The 23,040-nt window shown below is 29.7% G+C and overlaps 6 protein-coding genes across 15 annotated transcripts; 2 read left to right on the top strand and 4 right to left on the bottom strand.

The window, feature by feature from the left end:
* The first annotated feature begins 25 nt into the window (after positions 1-25).
* LOC106785940 (1,4-alpha-glucan-branching enzyme) lies at positions 26-5,406 on the top strand. 3 transcript variants are annotated; one of them, XM_014746805.1, is made up of 10 exons: positions 26-249; positions 345-514; positions 685-932; positions 1,002-1,211; positions 1,295-1,602; positions 1,681-1,881; positions 2,045-2,394; positions 2,639-2,823; positions 2,887-3,175; positions 5,138-5,406. In XM_014746805.1, the coding sequence occupies exons 1-10, from the start codon at positions 137-139 to the stop codon at positions 5,149-5,151; spliced, it is 2,088 nt and encodes a 695-aa protein (XP_014602291.1). In that variant the 5' UTR covers positions 26-136; the 3' UTR covers positions 5,152-5,406. The 3 variants fall into 3 exon arrangements, with proteins under 3 accessions (XP_014602291.1, XP_014602292.1, XP_014602290.1); XM_014746806.1 differs by lacking the exon at positions 5,138-5,406 and adding an exon at positions 3,406-3,560; XM_014746804.1 differs by lacking the exon at positions 5,138-5,406 and having other exon boundaries at positions 2,887-3,387.
* LOC106785941 (uncharacterized protein C19orf52 homolog) lies at positions 3,511-5,208 on the bottom strand. Its single transcript, XM_014746807.1, has 3 exons — positions 4,868-5,208; positions 4,676-4,777; positions 3,511-3,962 (listed from the first exon to the last, which is right to left on the bottom strand). The coding sequence occupies exons 1-3, from the start codon at positions 5,010-5,012 to the stop codon at positions 3,571-3,573; spliced, it is 639 nt and encodes a 212-aa protein (XP_014602293.1). The 5' UTR covers positions 5,013-5,208; the 3' UTR covers positions 3,511-3,570.
* Positions 5,407-5,921: 515 nt separating the features above from the next.
* Positions 5,922-7,563, bottom strand: LOC106785912 (dr1-associated corepressor). 3 transcript variants are annotated; one of them, XM_014746738.1, is made up of 5 exons: positions 7,307-7,563; positions 6,977-7,049; positions 6,759-6,852; positions 6,475-6,654; positions 5,922-6,406 (listed from the first exon to the last, which is right to left on the bottom strand). In XM_014746738.1, exons 1-5 carry the CDS (start codon positions 7,346-7,348, stop codon positions 6,112-6,114), a joined length of 684 nt encoding a protein of 227 aa, XP_014602224.1. In that variant the 5' UTR covers positions 7,349-7,563; the 3' UTR covers positions 5,922-6,111. The 3 variants fall into 3 exon arrangements, with proteins under 3 accessions (XP_014602224.1, XP_014602225.1, XP_014602226.1); XM_014746739.1 differs by having other exon boundaries at positions 6,977-7,213; positions 7,307-7,557; XM_014746740.1 differs by having other exon boundaries at positions 6,977-7,077; positions 7,307-7,557.
* A 350-nt stretch (positions 7,564-7,913) lies between these two features.
* On the top strand, positions 7,914-9,541 carry LOC106785956 (translin-associated protein X). The gene is made up of 3 exons (XM_014746841.1): positions 7,914-8,001; positions 8,085-8,280; positions 8,476-9,541. Exons 2-3 carry the CDS (start codon positions 8,265-8,267, stop codon positions 9,342-9,344), a joined length of 885 nt encoding a protein of 294 aa, XP_014602327.1. The 5' UTR covers positions 7,914-8,001; positions 8,085-8,264; the 3' UTR covers positions 9,345-9,541.
* LOC106785908 (aprataxin and PNK-like factor) lies at positions 9,502-12,104 on the bottom strand. Its single transcript, XM_014746733.1, has 6 exons — positions 12,006-12,104; positions 11,379-11,453; positions 10,969-11,151; positions 10,666-10,868; positions 10,260-10,562; positions 9,502-10,194 (listed from the first exon to the last, which is right to left on the bottom strand). The coding sequence occupies exons 1-6, from the start codon at positions 12,102-12,104 to the stop codon at positions 9,813-9,815; spliced, it is 1,245 nt and encodes a 414-aa protein (XP_014602219.1). The 3' UTR covers positions 9,502-9,812.
* A 1,632-nt stretch (positions 12,105-13,736) lies between these two features.
* On the bottom strand, positions 13,737-22,840 carry LOC106785951 (WD repeat-containing protein 20). Of its 6 annotated transcripts, none has more exons than XR_001381589.1 (5): positions 21,850-22,840; positions 20,961-21,143; positions 19,015-20,406; positions 16,949-17,105; positions 16,568-16,659 (listed from the first exon to the last, which is right to left on the bottom strand). XR_001381589.1 is itself a non-coding variant. In XM_014746833.1 (4 exons), the coding sequence occupies exons 1-4, from the start codon at positions 22,120-22,122 to the stop codon at positions 16,593-16,595; spliced, it is 1,911 nt and encodes a 636-aa protein (XP_014602319.1). In that variant the 5' UTR covers positions 22,123-22,840; the 3' UTR covers positions 13,737-16,592. The 6 variants fall into 6 exon arrangements, 4 of the variants coding, with proteins under 4 accessions (XP_014602319.1, XP_014602318.1, XP_014602317.1 ...); XR_001381590.1 differs by having other exon boundaries at positions 16,576-16,655; XM_014746833.1 differs by lacking the exon at positions 16,949-17,105 and having other exon boundaries at positions 13,737-16,655.
* Between the last annotated feature and the right edge of the window lie 200 nt (positions 22,841-23,040).

Here is a 23,040-nt window from a genome sequence, read left to right as displayed (position 1 = left end):
GGTCGTCACAACACAGCCATATACTAGTTGTGCATTCCATGTTCACCTTGGCACGTCATTCACGGCCGCTCACGCGCGGGTTCTGTGAGGATATTTTAATTTAAAGAAAAAGTGTCTATTATATGAATTGCTTAAAATGGGTAATTCGATATCAAATATAGACCCACAAGAAGTAGTAATTCCAGAATTACAAACCTTATTAGAAAGAGACCCATATTTGGAACCTTATAAAAATGATATACGTACAAGGTATCTTTATAAAGTTTAAATCATCTTCTTAATCAATCTATCATTTTCTTCTATCTTATTTATTTACTATAATATATATATTAATTATCTTGTAGATATGGTTTATTTAAACATTATTTAGACAAAATAGAACAAGGTGATGGTAATTTAAAAAAATTTACCAAAGCATATGATACATACGGAATACACATTAATGAAGACAATAGTGTGATAGCAAGAGAATGGGCCCCTGGTGCTCAAGAATTATTTTTAACAGGAGATTTTAGTAAGTAATTTAACTTTATAATCGATTCAATTGATATATATATATTTTATTTATACTACTTTTAATTAGAATTAAATAAAATAGAATTTTTATTAGTCATTCTTGGCCAAAGGCTTACGAACAAATACCACTATTCTTAATTAACATCATTAATTACTTTTTTGTTAAAGATGGTTGGGATAAAACTAAAACGCCATACAAAAAATTGGAATATGGTAAATGGGAATTATATTTACCTCCTAATCCAGATGGTAGTTCTCCATTAAAACATCTTTCTGAAGTTAAGGTCATTGTTAAGGATCATCATAATGAATTGTTGGAAAGACTTAGTCCTTGGGCCGTATATGTAACTCAGCCAGCAAATCGAAGCGAAGGCACAACATTTAAACAACGTATTTGGCATCCCAGTCCTGAACAAGTAAGATTTACAAACGAAATATTTATTGTAATTGAATTGTATTAATATATATTACTCTTTTTTTCTTAGGTTTACAAATTTCATCATCCTAAACCAAAGAAACCGGAAAGTCTTAGAATATATGAATGTCATGTTGGTATCGCTACGGAGGAATTACGAGTTGGCACATACTTGGAATTCGCTAAAAAAATAATCCCACGTATAGTAAAACAAGGATACAATACTATACAATTAATGGCTATTATGGAACATGCTTATTATGCCAGTTTTGGATATCAAGTAGCTATACATTATCTTTTCCTTTATTTATTTTAAATATTTACATTAATATTTACAGATTTATTTTGGATTATAATTAATAGGTGACTTCATTTTATGCTATTTCGTCTCGATATGGTACACCGGAGGAATTAAAGGAATTGATAGATGAAGCTCATGCACATGGTCTTTATGTATTATTAGATATAGTGCATTCACACGCGTCCAAAAATACTTTAGATGGGTTAAACATGTTCGATGGTACAGACAGTTGTTTCTTCCATTCTGGAAATCGCGGACAACATCCACTTTGGGATAGTAGATTGTTTAATTACGGGGAATACGAAGTACTACGATTTTTACTTTCAAATTTATGTTGGTACATAAATGAATATGGCTTTGATGGATTCAGGTAAAAATAATTTCTTCTTTTTCATTCTACATTGCTAGTTAGATAATATCAAATATTGATAACTTGCAATTAACATAGATTCGATGGAGTTACATCAATGCTGTATCACTCGAGAGGTTTTGGACAAGGTTTCAGTGGTCATTACGATGAATATTTTAGTTTAAACGTTGATTTTGAAGGTGTGGTTTATTTAATGCTTGCTAATTATATGCTACATGATCTGTACCCTGAAATTACCACAATAGCCGAAGATGTTAGTGGAATGCCTGGTGTATGCAGGTATAAACACGAATACAATTAAATATTAATATAATATTATTATATATTCTTCGCACAAATAGGAAGCTGATGAAATTAAATGATAAACAAAGTCTACTTATAAGCATGATTATTGTAATAATGTATAGAAGTTGCATCTCAAGAAAGTACATTATTTTTAAAGACCAGTCGCTGAAGGTGGCGTTGGATTTGATTACCGACTAGGAATGGCTATACCCGATAAATGGATTAAATTATTAAAAGAAGTAAAGGATGAAGATTGGAACATGGGTGATATTTGTTGGACGTTAAGTAACCGCAGATGGATGGAAAAAACAGTGGCTTATTGTGAATCTCATGATCAAGCTCTCGTAGGAGATAAAACTATAGCATTTTGGCTCATGGATAAAGAAATGTATACGCATATGAGTAAAATTACGCCAAGTAGCATCATTAATCGTGGTATAGCTCTTCATAACATGATCATGCTTATCACACATGCCTTAGGCGGAGAAGCTTATCTAAATTTCATGGGTGAGAGTTCTTCTGATAGTGCTTCGTATAATTATCTTTATAAAAAGTAGATCATGTAGAATTTCATTCACATTTTTATTCTTATTTTATAATATATATATTTTTTTTTATCACAAGTAATATTCACAGAAATCTTCTTTTTGTTTTTATTTAAATACAAACATAATATACTTTAAATATAACAATATATATATACAATAAATAATTGAATTGAATATATAAAAACTAATTTATTTACATGTAGGAAATGAATTTGGTCATCCAGAATGGTTAGATTTCCCTCGAGCTGGTAACGGAGATAGTTATCATTATGCAAGAAGACAATGGAATTTAGTGGATGACGATTTATTGAAATATAAGTTTATGAATAATTGGGATCGCGATGTAAATAATTTAGAAGAAAAATATGGATGGTTAAACGCTAATTCTGTACGTAATATAAAAGTTTGTCTGACGTTTCAATGAAATAATAAATATCTGAATTTATTTCAGGGCTATGTTAGTTGGAAACACGAGGATGATAAATTAATAGTTTTCGATCGTGCTGGGCTTACGTTTGTTTTCAATTTTCATCCAACAAAATCTTTCGCCGATTATACAATAGGAGTGAGGCAACAAGGAGCATATAAAATATTATTATGTAGCGATAATAAAGAATACGGAGGTGAACATAGAGTTGATAATAATGTTAAACATTTTACGCAACCTGAACCATATTCTGGCCTTCCATACAGAATGATGATATATATTCCATGTCGTACAGCTATAGTTTATGCACAAGGTACATATATAATGATAACTTAATTAACCCCTTGCACTATAACCACGTGTGAGACTCGTAATACACTTTACAACCCAAACATTAGAAAAACTACTCATAATGAATCTTAAAGGCCAAACATAAAAAGCATCGAATATAGCACGCTGCTCAGCACGTTCAATCATAATGCAAGGAGTTAACAATCTATATAATATTATATACTATTATTAACAATCATTATTTATTTTTAGAAACCTAATATTATATATACAGAAAGTATCATATAATGATATACATCGTTAATTGAATAACGTAGTTCCAAATAAAATTATATTTTTGGGGAAAGAAGATAAAGATAAATTTTGTAAACCAAAAATTAATTAACAAAGTTCTATTTACTGTAAAATCTAAATGTTTTACTTAAGCATGTTTATTTCAAATTCTTTGTCATTTATGTCATAATTCATCATTTTTTTCTCCATTATCCACCATCTATCTAAAACTCCTATATCTATTATCCTTTCAAAAAACTCTAAAAAATGCAGTCTTATGTAAGGGCAGACAGCTTTATAGAGAAAACAGTCTCGGTCGTAATTATCCAACCATATTATAGAAAATATACCGAAATTCGTTCTTCTTAAAATACCTTCATTGAAAAACCGTTCTACCAGTTCTATATGTTTTACCGATTCTTCATTACGGATATTTTCGCTTACTTGCATTAATATAAAAGCATTCATTAATAAATCATTTCGATAAGTTTCTTCATCTGGATTATGTTTGCATAAATAATAGGCAGATCCTAAAACTATAATATAAGGGAAAGATTATATTTAGTATACAAAATATACTGTGTGATTCACTAAAGATTGCCACCAAGATAGCTCCAAAAGTATGATAGTAGCAGAAAAGTTTATAGAACGAAAGTTGCATGAAAACTTCGGGAGTATAATATGACATCAGTTCTTTTTTTGCTAGGTTTAGTCGTTTTTGAGATTTAAAGGTCAAGCTGGTTTTTATAAATGGAATGCTATCTTTTGGTACTTATTTTCTAATAGCGACTGTCATGGCGAATTCAACGATATGTAACATTAAGGTATTTGAATGTCAACGAAGGTCAAGTCTGGCGAATCAGTCAACCACGATACAGCTCCTCCGCGTCATGATTGCATCAGCGTTGCGTCATCCTTTAGGTGTCCGACAAAGGACGAAACAGATATCGTTCGTATAGTGTTTATTTGTTATTGTCCGGTTTTGTATTCAATGTTGCATATCGTTAGATTCGCCACGACAGCCGCTATTAGAAAATAAGTACCAAGACATAGCATTCCATTTAAGAAAATAAACTTGACCTTTAAATTTTAAAAGCGACTAAACCTAGAAAAAAAAACTGACTTCATATTATACTCCCGAATTTTTCATGTAACTTTCGTTTTATAAACTTTTCTGCTACTATCATACTTTCGGAGCTATCTTAGTGACAAAAGTTATTGAATCACTCTTATAAGCGTTAAAATATACCTGTAGCAAATATTGATGCGCGTATAGGACGTGCCTTGCAATCATTTATAGTATCGACAACAACTTCTCTGTAATCGATATATACATTTTTCCAATAATATCCTGCAAATTTCAATATGATATTCATGATATCGAGCATAACGTAAACGTATTAATACTTAAGTTATTAGACATCATTACATGAATTCTTACCCCAACGTTCTACTATAGTTCCTTTAAATCTTTTTGGCATTTCATAATCCTTTACTTTATTAATAACTTTATTAATTTTCAGAGAGTATGGTTTAGAAATTAATTTAACTTTATCACTTAATTGAATGAAAGCTCGTGAAACCATCTTAAATAATATTTAAATATTATGAGACTTAATTGAAACAAATAATTTCAATCGCATTTAGTTAAATATTATTATCTTTTTAAGAGGTTAATTTTTAATTCTAATCCCAATTCGGTCTTTGCTAGTAACAGAATCATAGCTCATAAATGAGGCAAGAAGACGGACATGCGCTCAGTTAGAGAGTAATAACAAAACCACGTTGAAAAATGTCAGGATTAGAAATGAGACGCTACAGCCACGGAACCGAATAAAAACGATAGGCTGTGCCCATAGCTATTGTTTCCATTTAGCGCCTTCTAACATCGGCAAGAGGAAGCTGAGGGTACGGAAAAGCAACGAGAGAAAATCGTGACGAAGTAATCACAGACCTTTAATAAATAGTCAAATGTTATAGCTGTGTTTCTCTTACTCTCTCTCTCTCTCTCTCTCTCTCTCTCTCTGATGCTATACTTAACACTGCATAGCAAATACTTTTAGCTATTATGTTATTACTGTTGTAAATTTCTGTATTTTATGATAAACTATGGAAATATTTTTTCTTTTTGTAAATTAAAATTAAATTTCATTTACTCTTAACTAAGAAATAATTTTATACTTAAAATAATGTTAATGAATAATGATATTGAACAAGAAAAGAATGATGATAAAATGAAAATATTACGAATATAACAAAAGTAAAAAAGAATCAATATAAAATGACAAGTTTCCATATTATTAGAATGACAAAATGAAAGAACAATCGATAAAATAGAAATTTAGGGAAAAAATTTTAAATAGGAATAAATTAAATAGATTCAGAAAGTATGGTAATATTTTTTTCTTTTAAAAAATTTAAACATTTTAAAAAAAAGTACTATATTAAAAAATATCTTGATCTAAATAAATAGCAGCAAGATAAGTAAACAAATATTTTGAAAATATTCTCAAGATGTAATTAGAGCTGAATATAAAAGTGTACACTCTACTTCAATTAGAAACTATTAATTAAAATATTATTAACAATTTAAAAATATTTCTGTGACATGTGTTGTTGAATTTCATTAAATATACTAAATTTGTTAGTTTTATAAGTAATATTGTAAATAACTAAGTAAAATAACTATGTGTCGTAATCTTCGTCAATATTGGCAGTATGAGTAAAATTAGATGTTGGATGATTAGTTGTACTCGAGTCGGAGTTACTACTCGAATTCATAGGATTGACCTCCGTATAAAAATTAGGTTGACTAATTTGAAATGATGCAGGTACAGAAATTTGAAACTCTGGAGCTTGGGGCGTAGCACAGATTTTAGAGACATCACTCGATAGATTGATGTTTGAATTTGCTATTCTTCCATCATTTTTCCAAATTTTATGTTCTGCATTTATATCGTTTGATAACAGATTTTGAGAGCTAATGTAGAAAGTATATTATTAAAAGAAAATTAATAAAATAAGATAGTATATTACAAAATAAAATACCTTCGATCTGAATGACACCCTGCGGGTGGACATGTAGTCGCATTAGAAATGTTTACACTTATCGGGGCAGGTGTTAAAGGTGGTGTGGGAACATCTTCATCAGGGCCTGCTACATCTGGTAAACCTTTTACTAAATCTTTAAGAAAATCAAAGCGACTTTCCGATAGAATACATTGTTTCCTATGAAGCATAATTAGAATAGCAACTTAAATTAATTAAATATATAAATATATAGATATAATTTAATCTAATATAATATTAATATAATTATTTAACTTACTTACATATGGGATGGGCTTAAGGTCTTAGCATTCTTAGCACTCGTAATTTGCATCGTTTTTGTAAGTAATGAGTGTACAAATAGTTCTAATGTTCTAGGTATATATATGGTTAAGGTAAACAGTTACAATTGTAAAACTAATTTTTTATTATTATTATTATTATGTTTGTTTATTTTCTTTAATTGTTAAAAACATATTATAATAATGTTGAAAAAGGATATAAATTATAATTGGTACTGCTTGAGCAACTTTTCCAACTTCCTCATCGGTCTGCATAATTTTTTTAATACGACCCTGAGATGCATTTTTTAGGTTAAGTTATCTGTACAACGTTGCAACGATAATATGTAAAATAATACTCGATGGATAAATAAATAAAACAATTAATCCTCATTTATCTAACATTAACGGATATCATCCAGACTTATTCGCGTTATTACAATTAATAATAATTACTCCTAAATATATTATAGGTAAAATTTAATTTTCCATTATTTTAAGGCTTTATTATCAAACAATACCATGATCTAAAAAGAAATTTATATGCTTACCGCTGGAAAACGAGCATTATATTTTTTCTTTTTACTTGGCATTATTTACAACTTTAAATCCGATTAATTAGATGATATTTTTCGAAGAACCGAAAGGATATGCACAATTCATGAAAATAATCGTTTATATATTGCTCGCACCAATCGACGTGTACTCAATCTTGATAAGCATCTCTATTTTCGATAAACTAGTAAAATAATTCGTGCTCGCTAATATTACCGTTCCTTGCATTGATTTTGTATATCTGTATATATATATATATATAAATATATATATTACAAATATATATATATTATACACATGGATATACAATATTTCTACATTACATATTTGTATTTGGATCTTTCTTTTTTACTGTGACGTAATAATTTTTTTCGCGAATGACAGCTTTTCTTTTTTAATAATTTTTTAAATATTTCATTGAATTATTTTTATTATAAATTTTCAAATCTCTTGACCTTTTTTTTATTATCTTATTAAATAATAGTATTTAATTATATTATAAATTAAAAATCAACGAATGCATCAATGATGATTCATTTTCATGTAAAATGCATTAATAATGAAATCACGTAATATTTACATAAAATTTCGATCTTAATAATATCAAATGAAAATATTTGACTATCTTGCTGAGTCCTAATTGGCTGCTGAAGTGGCGCCAATGGCACAGTATTTGCTTATATGCACTCATGTATATTTGCACTATTTAAAAAAACATTAATTTGTTTATTATTATATATATAGAAGGATTTAATCAAATTTGTTAATTTACAGATATTAAATAACCTCCTTTTATTCCGAAAAATCGATTATATAATCAGAGATATCTATTATGAATTGTGGTGGTTGCTGTTAATCTTTCATTTGTGATAAATAAAACTTCGAGACAATTATAATTATTGTTTATGATTTATTCTTAAATCTATTTGCAAAAGGAAATAAAAAATATTTGTAATGCCTCAAGAAAAAGGTATAACAAAAAAATGAATATAATATTCTTTAACGATGTGTTAACCTAAAATTAATTTTCAATAAATTAGATATTTTAGAGATAGATTTGTTGTTGATCTATTTTCTTTTAAGGAATCTATTTTAATTTAAGAAAATACCTTTGTTTGTATACATCGTACTGACCAAATAATTGTTTTTGTATTATTTTATTTAGCTGAGAGAAGAAATCGTGGACATCACTCAAATAAAAACAAAATCAATGTTGGAGATAAGGGAAGAGAGATTTTGGAAAGTATAGACGAAAATAATGTGGTTATACAACAGTTTAGAGCATATTCCAACGAATTGGATACGAAGCATGATAAATTTGAAAAGCTCGTTAAAATAAATCGGGATATTACGATAGAAAGTAAGAGAATAATATTCCTCTTACATACATTGGACAAAGAAAGTAAACGAGAGACAGTACTTGGAGAAGCCAAGATGAGATTTGATAATATCGCAAAAACTCTTTTTAAAAATATTGCATACGAACTATATGATCAGGATATTTATCAATATCTTAGAGCATATAAAGCTGGCCTTGAAGAATATGTAGAAGCAATCACGTTCTTTCAATATTTACAATCCGGTTTTATGCAAGATTGGACTGAGTTAGAAAAGTCGTTGGTTTATAATGAATCAGATAAATCTAAATTCCCTTTGGAAAACTCTCTGCAACCAACAAAAATGACACGAGTGTTAATCACTCCGAATGAATACATCCTGGGTATAGCAGATTTAACTGGAGAACTAATGCGAAAGTGTATTAATAATTTAGCTACAGGAGATATTGCTAGTTGTTACCAAACTTGTAATTTTGTTAGAAATATGCACAAAGGATTTCTAGGATGTACCAATATTTGTAATAAAGACATGAGTAAAAAACTTTATACGTTAAAACAAAGTTTAATTAAAATGGAAAATGTTTGCTATACTATCAAAGTAAGAGGATCAGAAATACCTAAACATATGTTAGCGGATGTTGCCATTGGAGCTGTAGAGGATTATATGGCAGATGAAGATGAAGGATATCAAGTCTAATAAAAAATAATAAAAACATGTAATCTAATTATGACTATGTCTTGCATTTAAGTAGTAAGAATAATAATAGTAATGACAAATACATAATATTTTATATCTATATTTACATTCAACAAACATTATTTTCATAGTAAGTGATAATATTAATTCTTTTTGCATAATTTAAACGAATAAAAACAATTCATTGAATGTAAAAATATTTTTCTGTTATTCTTCCTAGATCAAAATAATGAAATTCTATATATATCAACAATTATAATATCGCCAATAAATTTAAAATATTATTTTTCTAGACTGAAAAAATATTGGGTTTGTGAATAAATTCATTCAGTTTTTTTTAAGTGAATAAACAGCAAATATCATATTGACTTATATTGGCCAACTTAATATTTGCATGTTAATATTATCACACCAATAATTTGTTGTTATACTGTAAGTATAACTTTTCATTATTTCTTTTCTATTATCTTAATTGGTTTCACTATTAGAATCCTTAGGATCACTGTTACTTTCATCTGAATCATAAAAATCATAGTCACTGTCATGGCTAAAATTTTCCATTTCCTCTTCAGTAGAAACACCATCGTGATCGCAATCAGATGGCTCATAATCTGATTCATCAACAGATTCATCGCTAGATTCATCCTCTAATAATAATTCCACTGGAGGTACATATTGAACTCTTGGTGGCACACATCGTTGTCGCATAGTGGAATGTTGAAATTCAGCCTTGTGTTGAGGATTTGTGCGATAGCACTTGATACCATAAGGACACTCAGGTCTTTCGTCAACTTCTTCAAAATCAGGATCACCTGGATGGCTGAATTGAACTTTGTGATCTGGATTCTTTCTAAAAATCGAATTGAAGTATTTAATAAAATATATAAGGACGATATATCGACAGAATCTGCATACCTATAACATTTATCCTTGTAAACACACTTATTTCTTTTAATTTGTACTTGCTCAATATTCGATATATTTGGTTCGTTTCGTTCAGGTGTGGATAAAGAAGTTGTTTCTTGCATATCTTGTTGTACTAAAGTATTTGACTCATCATTAGCACTGAAAGACATAACAAGCTCCTGTTTAATATTTGCTTCAACTTTCTTCTCTTCCTTTTCTTGAATATTTGAATTTTCTTTAACACCGTTAGATAAATCTGGATTTTGTACTTCCGATATTTGACTTGGAATAGTTTGATTATTCTCTGGCAAGCTATTGTTCAAAGAGAACAATCACAGTTTTAATAAGAGTATATATTGCTTTTATATAATAACATTTTTTCTTTTTTTTACTAATATTTAATAAAGTAAAGAACCTAGTATCTATATCTTTGGAAAATGTAGATGCATCGATACTACTCCCTTTGTTCGAGACAGGTATTTCTACGACTGTAGGCTTGGAAGAATCTTTACTATTTTGAGATTTGCTAGAACCAATGTCATGCAAAACTATCGACTTTTGAGGTGCGTCGAAACATATTTTTTTATCCAGTGGTTCAAATGTTAATTCGTCGGCACACTATACAAGTAATATGTATGTATATTTTATCTAATTTAATATCTAGATGCAAATGACGATACTTTAAGAAAATCAAATAACACAATCAAAAGGTAATGACCTTTCTTTTTAGTAGATGATTATCTTTCTCCGTCGTTTCAGACATAGTTATTATTTTAAACCAACATTTGTTTGATAACAAAGAACAAATATCTCCTGGCTTAATAGGAACAGATGTACCTAATTTAAGAAGATGCCATCGAGATGATCCACTTGATTTTATATAACAAGGCGAGATCTGATACTAATAAATATTATCCAACAAATCTAGATTATTATTTATATTATCTTATAACAATAAATAGAATAACCAAAAAATTGTATGCAGTACATAGCAAAAAAAAAAACAATATTAAAATTACAAACATGCTTTGAACATAAAGATACGTTAATTCATCCAATTTCGTTTACAAGTATATTTGTTAAGTGTATTTTAATAAATATTTATAAATATATAAAATTAAATCTTACCGGTGTTAGGGTTATATCACCACTCGGAGACAAATTAATTGTTACAGCCTGTTTAATGAACTGTTCTTTGCTAAACTAAAATTATAAAATAATAAAATAAATGTAAATATTTATATGTTAAAACATATATGTATATTATACTTTGTATAGAGTAATGTAAACCTAACCTATAACACAAAAACTTATTTATAGATATTAAATATTATTTTAATCTCTTTATCCGCTTAAGTTTATCTACGTAACGCACGTGCGCGTAAGATCTAAAATAAAAGTACAAATAACAAAAAATAAAAGAATAAACAAAATATGTTATTAAAAAAAAAACTTAATACACGAAATTATACTCTTTAGATGCAATTCTACAACTGTGTATAAACGCATAAGAGCAGTTAAGTGGTGCCACCATTGAGATTTCATGAAATTAATTTTCCTTGCATACAAAATTTAAAAGCAATAACTAGATAAAAAGTGATTATAGACAAAAATGAAATAATTTTTGTATATGATCATAATTTACAATAAAAAAGTAACAGAAAAATGGATATAATACAAATTATTATCATTATTATATTCAATATTATAATATGATTGAAATGAAAGAACTAATATACGTGGAGTTATACTCACCCCTGTTATATCATTACGACCAATAATATTATTTCCTATTTGTAAATTTGCTATTTGAAAGCGATCGTTTTCGAATCGAATTATTTGCAGTTTTCCCATCCTTACTGTCCATCGGTTCTTTGGTATATAGTCAGCTTAAAGTAAGGGACTAATCAATTTTATTATATCGTAAATTAATATTACATGACATTTTTTTTGTTTACTACGTGAAACAAAATAAAAACTCTACGTGAAGTTCTCGGAAATTGCTTTAAACCTATACGAGATGCATACATACACATGCATGCGTGGATCGTATGTTTTGTGTAAAAAATGAAATAAAGCAATCATTTCAATAAACATTTTAGTCTATTCGTTTGTATTTGCGTGTAATTACTGGGTATCTGAAATAATATTAAATAAAATACACGGAGATTTTGAACTCGATTTCAAAAGGAGGAAAAGTAATTGGGTAAAAAATAAGGCTTTCTATGATAACAATGAAATGTTTTTTTCATTTATACTTACAAAGAATGTACATTTTTATAAACAAAGATAAACACGCTGAGAGAATTAGTACAATACAGTACAGATTTGATTCCAGATTTTTTAAATCGTATCGTATCTTTTTTTAGTGTGAAAAAAGTGACATATAAAAATTGGCCAAATTCAAATCTTCACATTTATTTTATTACAGATATAGATAATATATGTAACCAGCCAGACGTGTATTATCATCGACTTGTTGATCGGAACTTCATTGAATTTGGTGTTGAGAAATTTTTCTATCGTGTATTTTTTCGAAGCATAAATTACGCTTTTTATTTTCTTATATATTTTTGTTATCTTTATCTTTATTTTTAATTTATTTTGTAGTTTTAGAGATCCAAACGCGCAGACAACTTTCTCTTCATCAATTTTTCATGTAAAATATGATGAATGTGTTTCTTCGATATGCCCATAGTTTTTATCATTTTTGATTCAATGATCATTCAGTATCATTTTCAAATCAATTAAAATAATACAACTATGTTTAAATTCAGCTGTTCTTTCATTTTTTTATAATGGAAACGATAAAATGGAATTTTCATAAATAGCGCCTAACTGCGATTTTATTTGCGCATGCGTATGGATTTTTAAATGCAAAAATTTCATTACGACAGAATATTCGATTTGTTTTCTTTAAAACACTGACATAGATTGATACAAAACGACTGTCAAACAACAACAACAAATAAGCTTCCAAAATCTATTCAATTTTCAGATGTGTCTTTCAAAGGATATACAATATTTATTGTTAATATTAGAATAGTTTTGACAAGTAATGGTATCTTTCAGTTGAGATTTCAAACTTTTTGAACGAACCTCGTAGGGTATAGTCAAATAGTTTTTGAAATTAATTCTGATCACATAAATTTACTTATGTATAAAAATCATCATAAAATATTACATATCTATTTATCAAAGATATTCTAATTATAAATAAAAGCATATGTGTATATATATATATACAAATTAAAAATAAAAAAAAATTTATAAATTATTTATATAATTATTTTTTTAAATAATATAATTAAATGATTAAATATGAAACATTCGCTTATATGTATATATTTAAATACGAATGATTTCAATATGTTAGAACTGATTTGATGAAAAAATGAAAGTTCAAATCCATAATAAAAGGAAAGAAAAATATATATAATAATGAAAATATAACAATGAAAAAAATATATATCGATAAAACTCTATAGTTTTTATTAAAGTAGGAACGTTATATATATATATATATGTATTGCAGCATTTTCTCGAAATCAAATTACAGTCTAATATCTCCCGATAAATCTCATTTCAAGTTCATCATCTTTTTCAGTCATCGCTTGCAATTAATTGCATCCTTATATTTCATGATTTCATATTTTTTATGGTCTGCGCGCAACAGTATTTTTTTAAATCTTTTATTTCTTCTTCTCTTTGTCCATTTTGGTATATTTATTGTATTTTCTTCTCACATTCATTCATTCCTATTCATACGAGATTATTGAAAATTTATATAAATGTTTCTGGATTACACAAAAATCAGCCCTTTTTTATTAATCATTATAAAATGACTATTTATACATAAGATTTTTAACGCATATTTCAAATATATTAAACATGTAAAATATTTCTGAAAAAAGAATATAAAAAATTTTTTTGTTTCAAACATTTCATGTAATATACATGCATAAAAGTAACTGTAAATTATGTTAATAATATAAGTTAAAATTGGTGAAATAAAACTGCAATTTATTACATTTCTTGTGAAAAGAACTATTCTCTTTCTCTCTCTCTTTTTCTTGTTTTGAGATATGGAATGCAATTTAGACATAGGTGTAACCATTCATATATGTAGGCAAGATACATTTATTTAAAATCCCTGTGTCTGTATTTCACGTCCCTGAAAGCAATCATGAAACTTGTTTGGTCCAGTAATATTCAAAATCTCTCTTTTTTATGTTAATTCGCAAATGAATAATGTTAAGCATCAAAGCTTAACATTTTATAATACATTATAGCGAATACTTATCAGTTTAGGTACTATTTTAATCAGAAAGGAAAAGAAAGTATTGTAACACATATTTTCTTTTTCATTTTGTTTTTCCAGCAATTATTAACGACATACTTCATCCCTGTCCTTCTTCTTTTCTTAAATGTAAATACGCTAAAAAAAATGCCCTCACAGGATAAAAGTCGACATTATTGTTTTACATGTCGTTATGTTCAAGCTATAAAAAGGAATCATTTATAACAATGCGGATAATCGCTCTATATATTACTATAAATATTTTTGTTTGTTTGTTTGTAATTATTAATTATTATATTTAATACTATTTATATCAATATTATTATTTAATATTAATATTATTTTATTTTATTATTATTATTTCTATTAATAAATAACATTCGCTCTAGAGAACATTCTGTTCGAAATACTGTTTACTCTTTAAATTTGCCATAATCTTCTAGGTCTTTTGTGTTAAGAATTTTCTTTTCTTCTCATCGTGGTACACTTCTGCACCTGAGAACTATATTGTAGCACTTATATATAAAAGCTATCCCCGAGTTATGAAAAATAAAACAGTAATACTGCATCATGTTAGATTATTTTATAAATTATCCTTGTATTTTCTCTACTTGCAATGAATCTTTTGATTATATAATGGTAAAGAAGAATTTAAACTATACATATGTGAGGTCAATATAAAATGTAAGTAATTATGTTTGAAAGATGGATAATGTTATGTTAAAATTCTATGCAATTGTAATACACATTACAACAGAATATAAATGTATTAAATTATCTTAATATCAAAATGTTAATGATAATAGAAAAGCATAAATAAAAGAAAATAAGAATTTAAAATGTTTATTTGGAATGATATCAAAGCAATATACATTTGACGCTCTATTGATCTAATTAATTTTGCATAAAAGTATTTGTCCGTGCCATCTAAATATTAAGGCCATAGATCAAATAAACTTTATTATGTTGATTCTATAACGTGTAATTCTCGTTAACGTTCATTTTTTTTGGAATGATCATATTATATGCCATCTACGTATGTATATCTTATAGCTCTCAGGTACAAAATTATTTTTCATGTAAAATCTTTTTTTCACTAACTGTACATGTATGTATGTCACTATGCGATAGGCATTCCTCATAGAACTTGAAACGGAAGGAGCCTTCCAAATATTTAATTCCATAGCACGTTTGTCGTGTAAGAAAATTTCATTCCAAATTTGTCAAAGATATTAATCTTCTATTTGTTTACTTTGTCAATAATTTATTTTGAAAGAAAACATTAAGTTAATGCAGGCATTAGATTCAAGTTTGCAATGTACAATATTATCTTGTACTTGTCTATGTTTAGGAAAAATGTTTGCTGATATTTGACAAATAAGATACCTAAATCAAGATATTCTATTTCAATGTAGTTTTCAGTTCTGTCTTATTTACATATTTTTCTGACTGATTACAATAATTTTCTATTCAATTCTTTTATATTCTTCTTAAATATATTATGTTCAAACTGTACTGCAGTGTGTATATATTCAATGAATAGTAAAAGTACAAATGTTCTCACAGACACGGAACTTTCAATATTGAAAGATTTCTTTCGATAGAAACCCTTATACATAAATAAACTTCTATTGGTGGAATGACGCAACGGTATAAGTCTGCAGTATAAGACACGAATATGCATACATATATATATGTATACAGTTTGATTCTTCTTCCATTTTCCAATGAATATGTTCTTATAAAGGTTTTATGAATATAAATTTGAGGGTAAATCGTTTGTCTTACGTGTAAAGGAGATAAAGAAAATGATAAATAATGCACGACTTTTAGCGATACTAAATGAAGAGATGCATCAAGCCGTATAACAATTTTCTTCTAAGATCATTGAACTATGCTAGAATAATTTTCACTTGGCCACACATAATACAAATGACGATAATGGGTGTGTGGTTGTAATTCTGGAAATTGCAATGTATAAGACGATGGGACATATTCGTCATGATGATTTGATACTATATTTGTATCAAACTGTGGCTATACTATAGTACCCCCATCTTCTGCTGGACTGACAACGTGTAGGGCATTACCAACCTGTCCAATGCCTGGCTGGAATAAAAGCAAAGCAGATATTATTTAAAAATTTACTATTTTACATCCTATAAATTTTATCTATAATTGAAGATAACCATTTTCTATTCTAATAAAAAAACTGGTGCAACAATATAGCATTGAAAAAAGTTTTTAAAGCTTAAATTTATAAATACAAGATGCCTCGTAATATAGGCACATTAAAATAAATTCTAAGCTTATACTAATGCTCTATTTGTCATTATATTATGCTCTATCTATCTAATTAAGCAATAAACGAATGAAATAAATGATAATTCATACGTACCATGCGATAACTCAGGGAAGTCTCATCCACGATTCTCTTGCATCAGCCAAAGCATTGGTACAGAACATTAATCTTTCCAATCAAAGTAAAAAATTAATGCCCCACCGGCTTTAAGAAACAAGCGCAAGCATCTTCCGATTAAATTATAAGACTGTCACTATAAAAAAAGCAACGCACTCTATATGAAAAATTTATTTCCAAAAACTGTGACTGGTTAAATATTTGTAAAAATATGAGTGAGCACAGGGTACTTTCAAGACGCAAATGCTGTGTGCAAAAAGTATCAGGAAACTTAATTTGACTACATAATTGAAAGTTATAAATTTAACATTCCTATAGTAATAATGTGTTCATGCGAAATATAAGAATGCTAAGAGAAGAAGAATCATAAGTGAATGCTTCGAATGTATTTATTTTTTTTCTCGTGAAACAAAAGTTTCCTGTATAACATTTGCATTGCACTTGGTAACAAAATTCAAGCAGGAAGCAAGCAGCAATTTTTCATTCAACTTTTTTGCTTTATTGTACAACAAGAAGGCAATTCATTGTTTTCAACAAAGGATTAAATGTCACATTATCATAGTTTGGGACAATAGTTCAGCTAAATAATTCGTTGGTTCTCTATGATTGGCTAAGCTAAGCTAATAACAAACATTTTATAGAAGAAAAAGAAGGGTTTAAGGGGCCTGCCCTGTTACTAGACCTCATAGAGCGCAAATATAGCGTTATGCATCTTATCGATGCAAATTAAACATAAATATATTTTATTTATAATTCATCTAATGCAATTTTTTCTTCAATATTCATTTCGAATATATATTTTGACCAGACGATCATTAGGCACAGATATAAATGGAGGTCCATACTATGAATGAACAGACCTTGATGATATGCAAAATCTACTTTGTATTATGTTACCTGTCGTAACATCAAATTTTTGTATGAATATAGAAAGAAGTAGTTACCGTTAGTATGAAATTTAAATTACATAACTCCATTGTTTCCTTATAGTAAATATATTACTGCATGAATAAATCTGGGCATAGCTATAAACATGACTTCTAATGTTTTCATTCTCATTCTCATTCTCATTCTCATTCTCATTTCACTATCATTATCACTATCATTTTTATATACTCTCATTACACCAATTTAATCACGATTACACGTATTGCAAGCAATTGAAAATATCAAATATCGTTTTTTTTAAAGCTACAAAGCAAAAATTTAAATACAAATTTTTATATAATAAAATTATCAACACAAAATATATATAATTTTAAATAACTCTATTATTCATTTAACAACTGATTATTATTCCAAAAATTTTCAACTTAATATTTATCGACATAAAAATTTGTTCACTCATAGTAATAATCGCCTCTACGTTTCTGTAATTCATATATACGTAACTATAATACAGACTTAGAGAAAATATTATTTTTTGTTGTTTTTAATGCTTCCTCTAATGGCACCTTCTAACATTTATTAACTACAGTGAACGAGGTGCGGTAAATAATTAATTGGCCTAAACACGCAATTCCATCTATTTACGCGTATGTCATATACAAAGAACACGGAAACGTGAAAATGTCGACCTAAGATCTTCAACTATAACATTACTTTCTCTCTCTCTCTCTCTCTTTCTCTCTCTCTCTCTCTCTCTTTCTCTCTCTCTCTCTCTCTCTTCCTCTCTTTCTCTCTCTCTCTATCTCTTTCTTTTAGAATATCAATCCTATATATATTTACATTGAATTTTATAGATCTCTCCCCTGCTTTAACAATCCACTTTCTCTCTCTTTGTAAGATTGATAGTGGATAAGACGAAATGAAGTATAAGGGATCTTTAATGGTTCTCTTTCAAGGTAAAGAACCTAAATATTATTTCTATTTACATAGAAATTGACGTTTCGATAATTAATAAATTCTACTTTATGGAGTTATCTCAACAATTGGGAACAAGTTACACATCAGAGATCGTTAGATCGCAAGGAATTGATATTGGTGTAAGGGATACTATGATGGTGTGGCCTGTGCAAAGTGTTGTTTATGGTAAGAGGACCTACCATGTGACCTGGTCTTGCCCATGTATATACGTATCCATCTTGACACGCGGTTACGAAGCAATCTTTCCTAAACACTAATTCAGTCAATCTCTCATGCGCCAGCTTTTTGCACACCAATGGCTGAAGGACTGGGCATTCGTCGAACCTCGGACAATAGGCAGTTCCTATTAATCTCATTGGATCGTCCAACACCGAACTGACCTTCTTATTTGCACCTACTAAACTTGCACCAACACTGTTCATATTACTACTCGAATTCGAGTTGGTGCTCGTTTTCTCCCCACTATTGTTTTGCACAACCGTGCTATTAGATGCACCACTACCTCTCATAGTGAGACTGAAGTTCCTCTTGTGATTATCACCCTTACGTTCACCAAAACCAAGACCTGCTAGCCTCTGTGTCAATGAATTTACAGTCGACACTGCTGTGTTGGTACTCGCGCTATTGTTACTACTTTCATTATTACCACTCACGTTTTCCTTATAATTTATATTATTTGTATTATTCAGTTTAGAATTGTTCAAATGATGATTAGCCATTGAGCCATTACCGCTATTATGTGTCCCCGAGGAAGTGAAGGTAGTAGAACCTGTGGCAGAAGGTCTCTGTTTAGGACATACTGGTTGTCTTAATATATCTTCCGTGATGTCCCACAAACACAATTGGGTATCTTGCGATACGCTTCCAAGCCTGTAACACGTACCACCTGGCACTCTCAATTCAGACCCACTAGAGTTCCTATTGGAATGAACTCCTTGCGAACTTGTTGACAAACGATTTGACTTTTCATGAAAATGATTATGGTTATTATGAGGCATTGTTTCATCATCTGATCCGCTAAAGTCGATGTCTTGATCTCCGTATGACGTAGTATATGGATCAAATGCAACAACGCTCACCCAACTGTGATGACCTTGTCCACGGGCCACCACCCGTTTTTCATGAAAGCTCCAGATAGTTACAAGATCATCTTCTCCTCCAACTACCACGTATCTACCATCCGGCGACCAACATACGCACAAAAATCCACCAAAGTAACTTCTTGCAGATCCTAAAAGTTCCATTTTATTATATTGGAATACTCGAAGAAATCCATCTTGAGATACAACTGCCAAGTTTGAACCACAAGGACTGAAGGCAAATTCATTTATACAACATCCCTCTGCACCTATCACCCATCTGTACAGAGGGTTCCTGGTAGATTTAGCTTTGCACACATATACAGCATAACCATCGCCAGACATAAACGACTGATAGTGAGGAGCCGTTGTTCCACAAATAAGTTCCTCATTATATAAATATAGTTGACCTGAACTATGAGAGACCAAGAAGAGATTATTTGAACCAGGAACCCATTTTATGCAAGTTACCTTACTTTTGTCTATTAGTCTCTGAAACAAAAAGTATTATATATTTACAATGATTATTCTTAAATAATAATATAAGGTAAAATTATCTCTCTTATTAACAGGCCATTGTTTATCTTAAAATTATTTAGAAAATTATATTTATAACACCAGCGAAGTAAATGCAAGCAAATGTGATGCCCCGCATTGGGGAATAACACAAGATATTTTATGTTTGAGTGCAGTTATTAAAAACACGACAACATAAACTTACATAATAATACCTATTAGGCTTAATGATTTAATTGGATTCTAATCACATCAATATGGAGCAACTCCAATTATTTCATGAAATAACTGTAACTGCTATTATGTATAGTGCATCAAAGAGTTATACAAACCATCCAACTATTAATAATTTTTTCTCATTTATCATAGGGATAGCTTTTAAAAGCTAAGAGGAAATATATAAAGCAGAAGAAATACTACTCAGAATTAAAGGAAACTAAATATTTATCATTGCTGATATTTATCTAAACTTTCCTGTAATGACGTAGATAATAAAATATTTATAATTGAAGAAAGAAAGTAATACGTACATCTTCATTATACAATTTACTGAATTCTTGTTTTATAGGGTCTATCAATTGTATTTGTCCTGTAGAAAATCCTACTAATAATGGTGCACTATCTGCCGTTGCTGTAGTTTGATTAAAATTGTGGCAAGTCGGATTAGTTCCCTTATATGTTTTCTTTTCCACAGGATTGTTCAAATCCACTGCCTGAAACATTGAACTTTGCATCAATTTACTTTGAGCTTATCGGGAGGAGACAATATCAAACAAGAGTATATGAACTAATTTCTTCTATAGACCCATTTATTTGATGATCTTATCAGAAGGGATATATAAGAGTTTGACACTTGTAGAATGTATAATCAAACTCTATACTTCAACATGAAATATAAGCTGAATTGCTTAAATGAAATATCTATTTTGGCTTGGTTAGGTCTTTCCTTGGGCTAGAAAAAAGTAAGAAAATGAAAAGTAGAAATTGGTAAATAAATGACATAACGGAGAAGAATCATATCATTGGAAGAGCAATTGATAAGACAATATTAAAGATCTAATGGTGAAATCTCTAAAAGACGACATCAAGCAAATTGGTTCTCTCAATGTTATTCGGATCAATTAATAGAAGAGGAAGTTGTGCATAAAAAGATTAACATATGAAACAAAGAAGATATTTAAAAAGCAGAGGTACAAGTGTTGAGGAGTAAAATTCGATAGAAGTAAAGATGGAGCCGACTTAGATTCTTGTGCCGCTAGATATTTTCGAGGTTAGGTCGGAACGATGTCTCTTGTCGTGTTTGGTTCCCTTAAGGAACTAAATAGAATTGTCAAGAGTTTGAAGGATTGTCGAACTTAGTCTCGAATAATAATAAGATCGTAAAGGAAAGTATAGATCAATGGTAAAAGAAGGGCTTACCTTTTTTACACCACGATAAACGTAGACGTAGAGCTCCTTCCCGAAATTAAAACACATTCGGTCGTCGTGCTCTTGCGTAGCCCCTGAGGGATTCGAAGAGTCTGGCAAAGTGACGAAGGAAACTCTGACGGATGCACTCCCTTGGCTGTTGGTGTAGCCGACCTTGCTCGGCCTCGAATATTCCGACAAGGTCATCAGCTTGTAAGTTCCTTCCCGCGTGGCGAATTGTGTTTTCAAGACCTCCTTCCCTCCACCATCCAGCTGCACAGCCATCTTACCACCAACGGTACGACGGAGGAGCTCATCAGACACACAGGGAAGAATCAGCGTTTCGTCGATTTGACTTTATTACTTGGATCTTCCACGCGACGTCCAGCGACGTCCGTCGCGACGGCCTCCCTCCCTCCCTCCTCTCCACCTCTTTCTTCCTATTCTTTCTTTCCCTCTATACTACACCTCTCTATACTGCTGCTGCTGCTACTGCTACTCGCTTGCTTTCTTGCACTTATCCACTCCCCTTCACAATTCTTTCTCACTCCTTCTTACACCTCTTGACTCGTTATTCCTCCTACCGATAGGACACCTACTCTACTCGGGGTGTCAGCCCCGTCGACACTCTCAACACGTTTTTCGAACCTCCACTCTCACTCTCTCTTTCCAATCTTTCTCTATCTCTTACTCTTTTCTTCCTACCTCTCTTCCTTCCTTCGTTCCTTCCTTCATTTATTCGTTCGTCCGTATCTATCTATCGTTTCTTCCTTCCTTTTTTGAAAATTCGTTTCTATCAAATTATTCAACTCGCCGGTTGGAGCTTTCTTTTACGTATACAGACACTGCACTAAAGGTGCTCCAGCTATGACTTCTCTACGACGACGACGGGGGCGACGGTGACGGCGACGACGACGACGACACCACACATAACTGCCTCTCTGCGTTTACGAGCCGCAGCTCGCACTTCAACCTCGTATCTAAAAGATCAAGCGCCACCGTGCTAACCTCTTCAAACAATTTCTTAACTTAAATCTTTTATACATTATTTTCTTTTCTTTATAGATGATGTTAATATTTTATTTATCGATCTTCCTCTCTCTTTTTTCTTTTTCTCTTTTATTAAATATATATCCGAAGGATAATAACAATAAATAACAAAACAAGATAGAATTGTTATTTTATCTGCGAAAAAATTGTAGA

This window comes from Polistes canadensis, unplaced genomic scaffold (assembly GCF_001313835.1).
Source record: "Polistes canadensis isolate GaletaPanama2010 unplaced genomic scaffold, ASM131383v1 scaffold_59, whole genome shotgun sequence".
NCBI classification, from domain to species: Eukaryota; Metazoa; Arthropoda; class Insecta; order Hymenoptera; family Vespidae; genus Polistes; species Polistes canadensis.
This window is presented reverse-complemented; position numbering and strand designations above follow the sequence as displayed.

Excerpts from the sequence above, each read along its gene's own strand:
- LOC106785940 (XM_014746804.1), top strand. The coding sequence starts at position 137 with ATGGGTAATTCGATATCAAATATAGACCCACAAGAAGTAGTAATTCCA. Across the intron at positions 250-344 it reads AAAAATGATATACGTACAAG|ATATGGTTTATTTAAACATT; the intron begins GTATCTTTATAA and ends ATTATCTTGTAG. Across the intron at positions 515-684 it reads ATTTTTAACAGGAGATTTTA|ATGGTTGGGATAAAACTAAA; the intron begins GTAAGTAATTTA and ends TTTTTGTTAAAG.
- LOC106785941 (XM_014746807.1), bottom strand. The coding sequence starts at position 5,012 with ATGGTTTCACGAGCTTTCATTCAATTAAGTGATAAAGTTAAATTAATT. Across the intron at positions 4,778-4,867 it reads AACTATAGTAGAACGTTGGG|GATATTATTGGAAAAATGTA; the intron begins GTAAGAATTCAT and ends TGAAATTTGCAG. Across the intron at positions 3,963-4,675 it reads CGCATCAATATTTGCTACAG|TTTTAGGATCTGCCTATTAT; the intron begins GTATATTTTAAC and ends CTTATATTATAG.
- LOC106785912 (XM_014746738.1), bottom strand. The coding sequence starts at position 7,348 with ATGCCAAGTAAAAAGAAAAAATATAATGCTCGTTTTCCAGCG. Across the intron at positions 6,853-6,976 it reads AGCAGTACCAATTATAATTT|CTAGAACATTAGAACTATTT; the intron begins ATATCCTTTTTC and ends CCATATATATAC. Across the intron at positions 6,655-6,758 it reads ACCTTAAGCCCATCCCATAT|GAAACAATGTATTCTATCGG; the intron begins GTAAGTAAGTTA and ends TATGCTTCATAG.
- LOC106785908 (XM_014746733.1), bottom strand. The coding sequence starts at position 12,104 with ATGGGAAAACTGCAAATAATTCGATTCGAAAACGATCGCTTTCAAATA. Across the intron at positions 10,563-10,665 it reads TCCAAAGATATAGATACTAG|CTTGCCAGAGAATAATCAAA; the intron begins GTTCTTTACTTT and ends TTTGAACAATAG. Across the intron at positions 10,195-10,259 it reads TACAAGGATAAATGTTATAG|AAAGAATCCAGATCACAAAG; the intron begins GTATGCAGATTC and ends TTCGATTTTTAG.
- LOC106785951 (XM_014746831.1), bottom strand. The coding sequence starts at position 22,122 with ATGGCTGTGCAGCTGGATGGTGGAGGGAAGGAGGTCTTGAAAACACAA. Across the intron at positions 21,144-21,849 it reads TTTATCGTGGTGTAAAAAAG|GCAGTGGATTTGAACAATCC; the intron begins GTAAGCCCTTCT and ends TCAATGTTTCAG. Across the intron at positions 20,407-20,960 it reads GTAAATTGTATAATGAAGAT|AGACTAATAGACAAAAGTAA; the intron begins GTACGTATTACT and ends TTTTTGTTTCAG.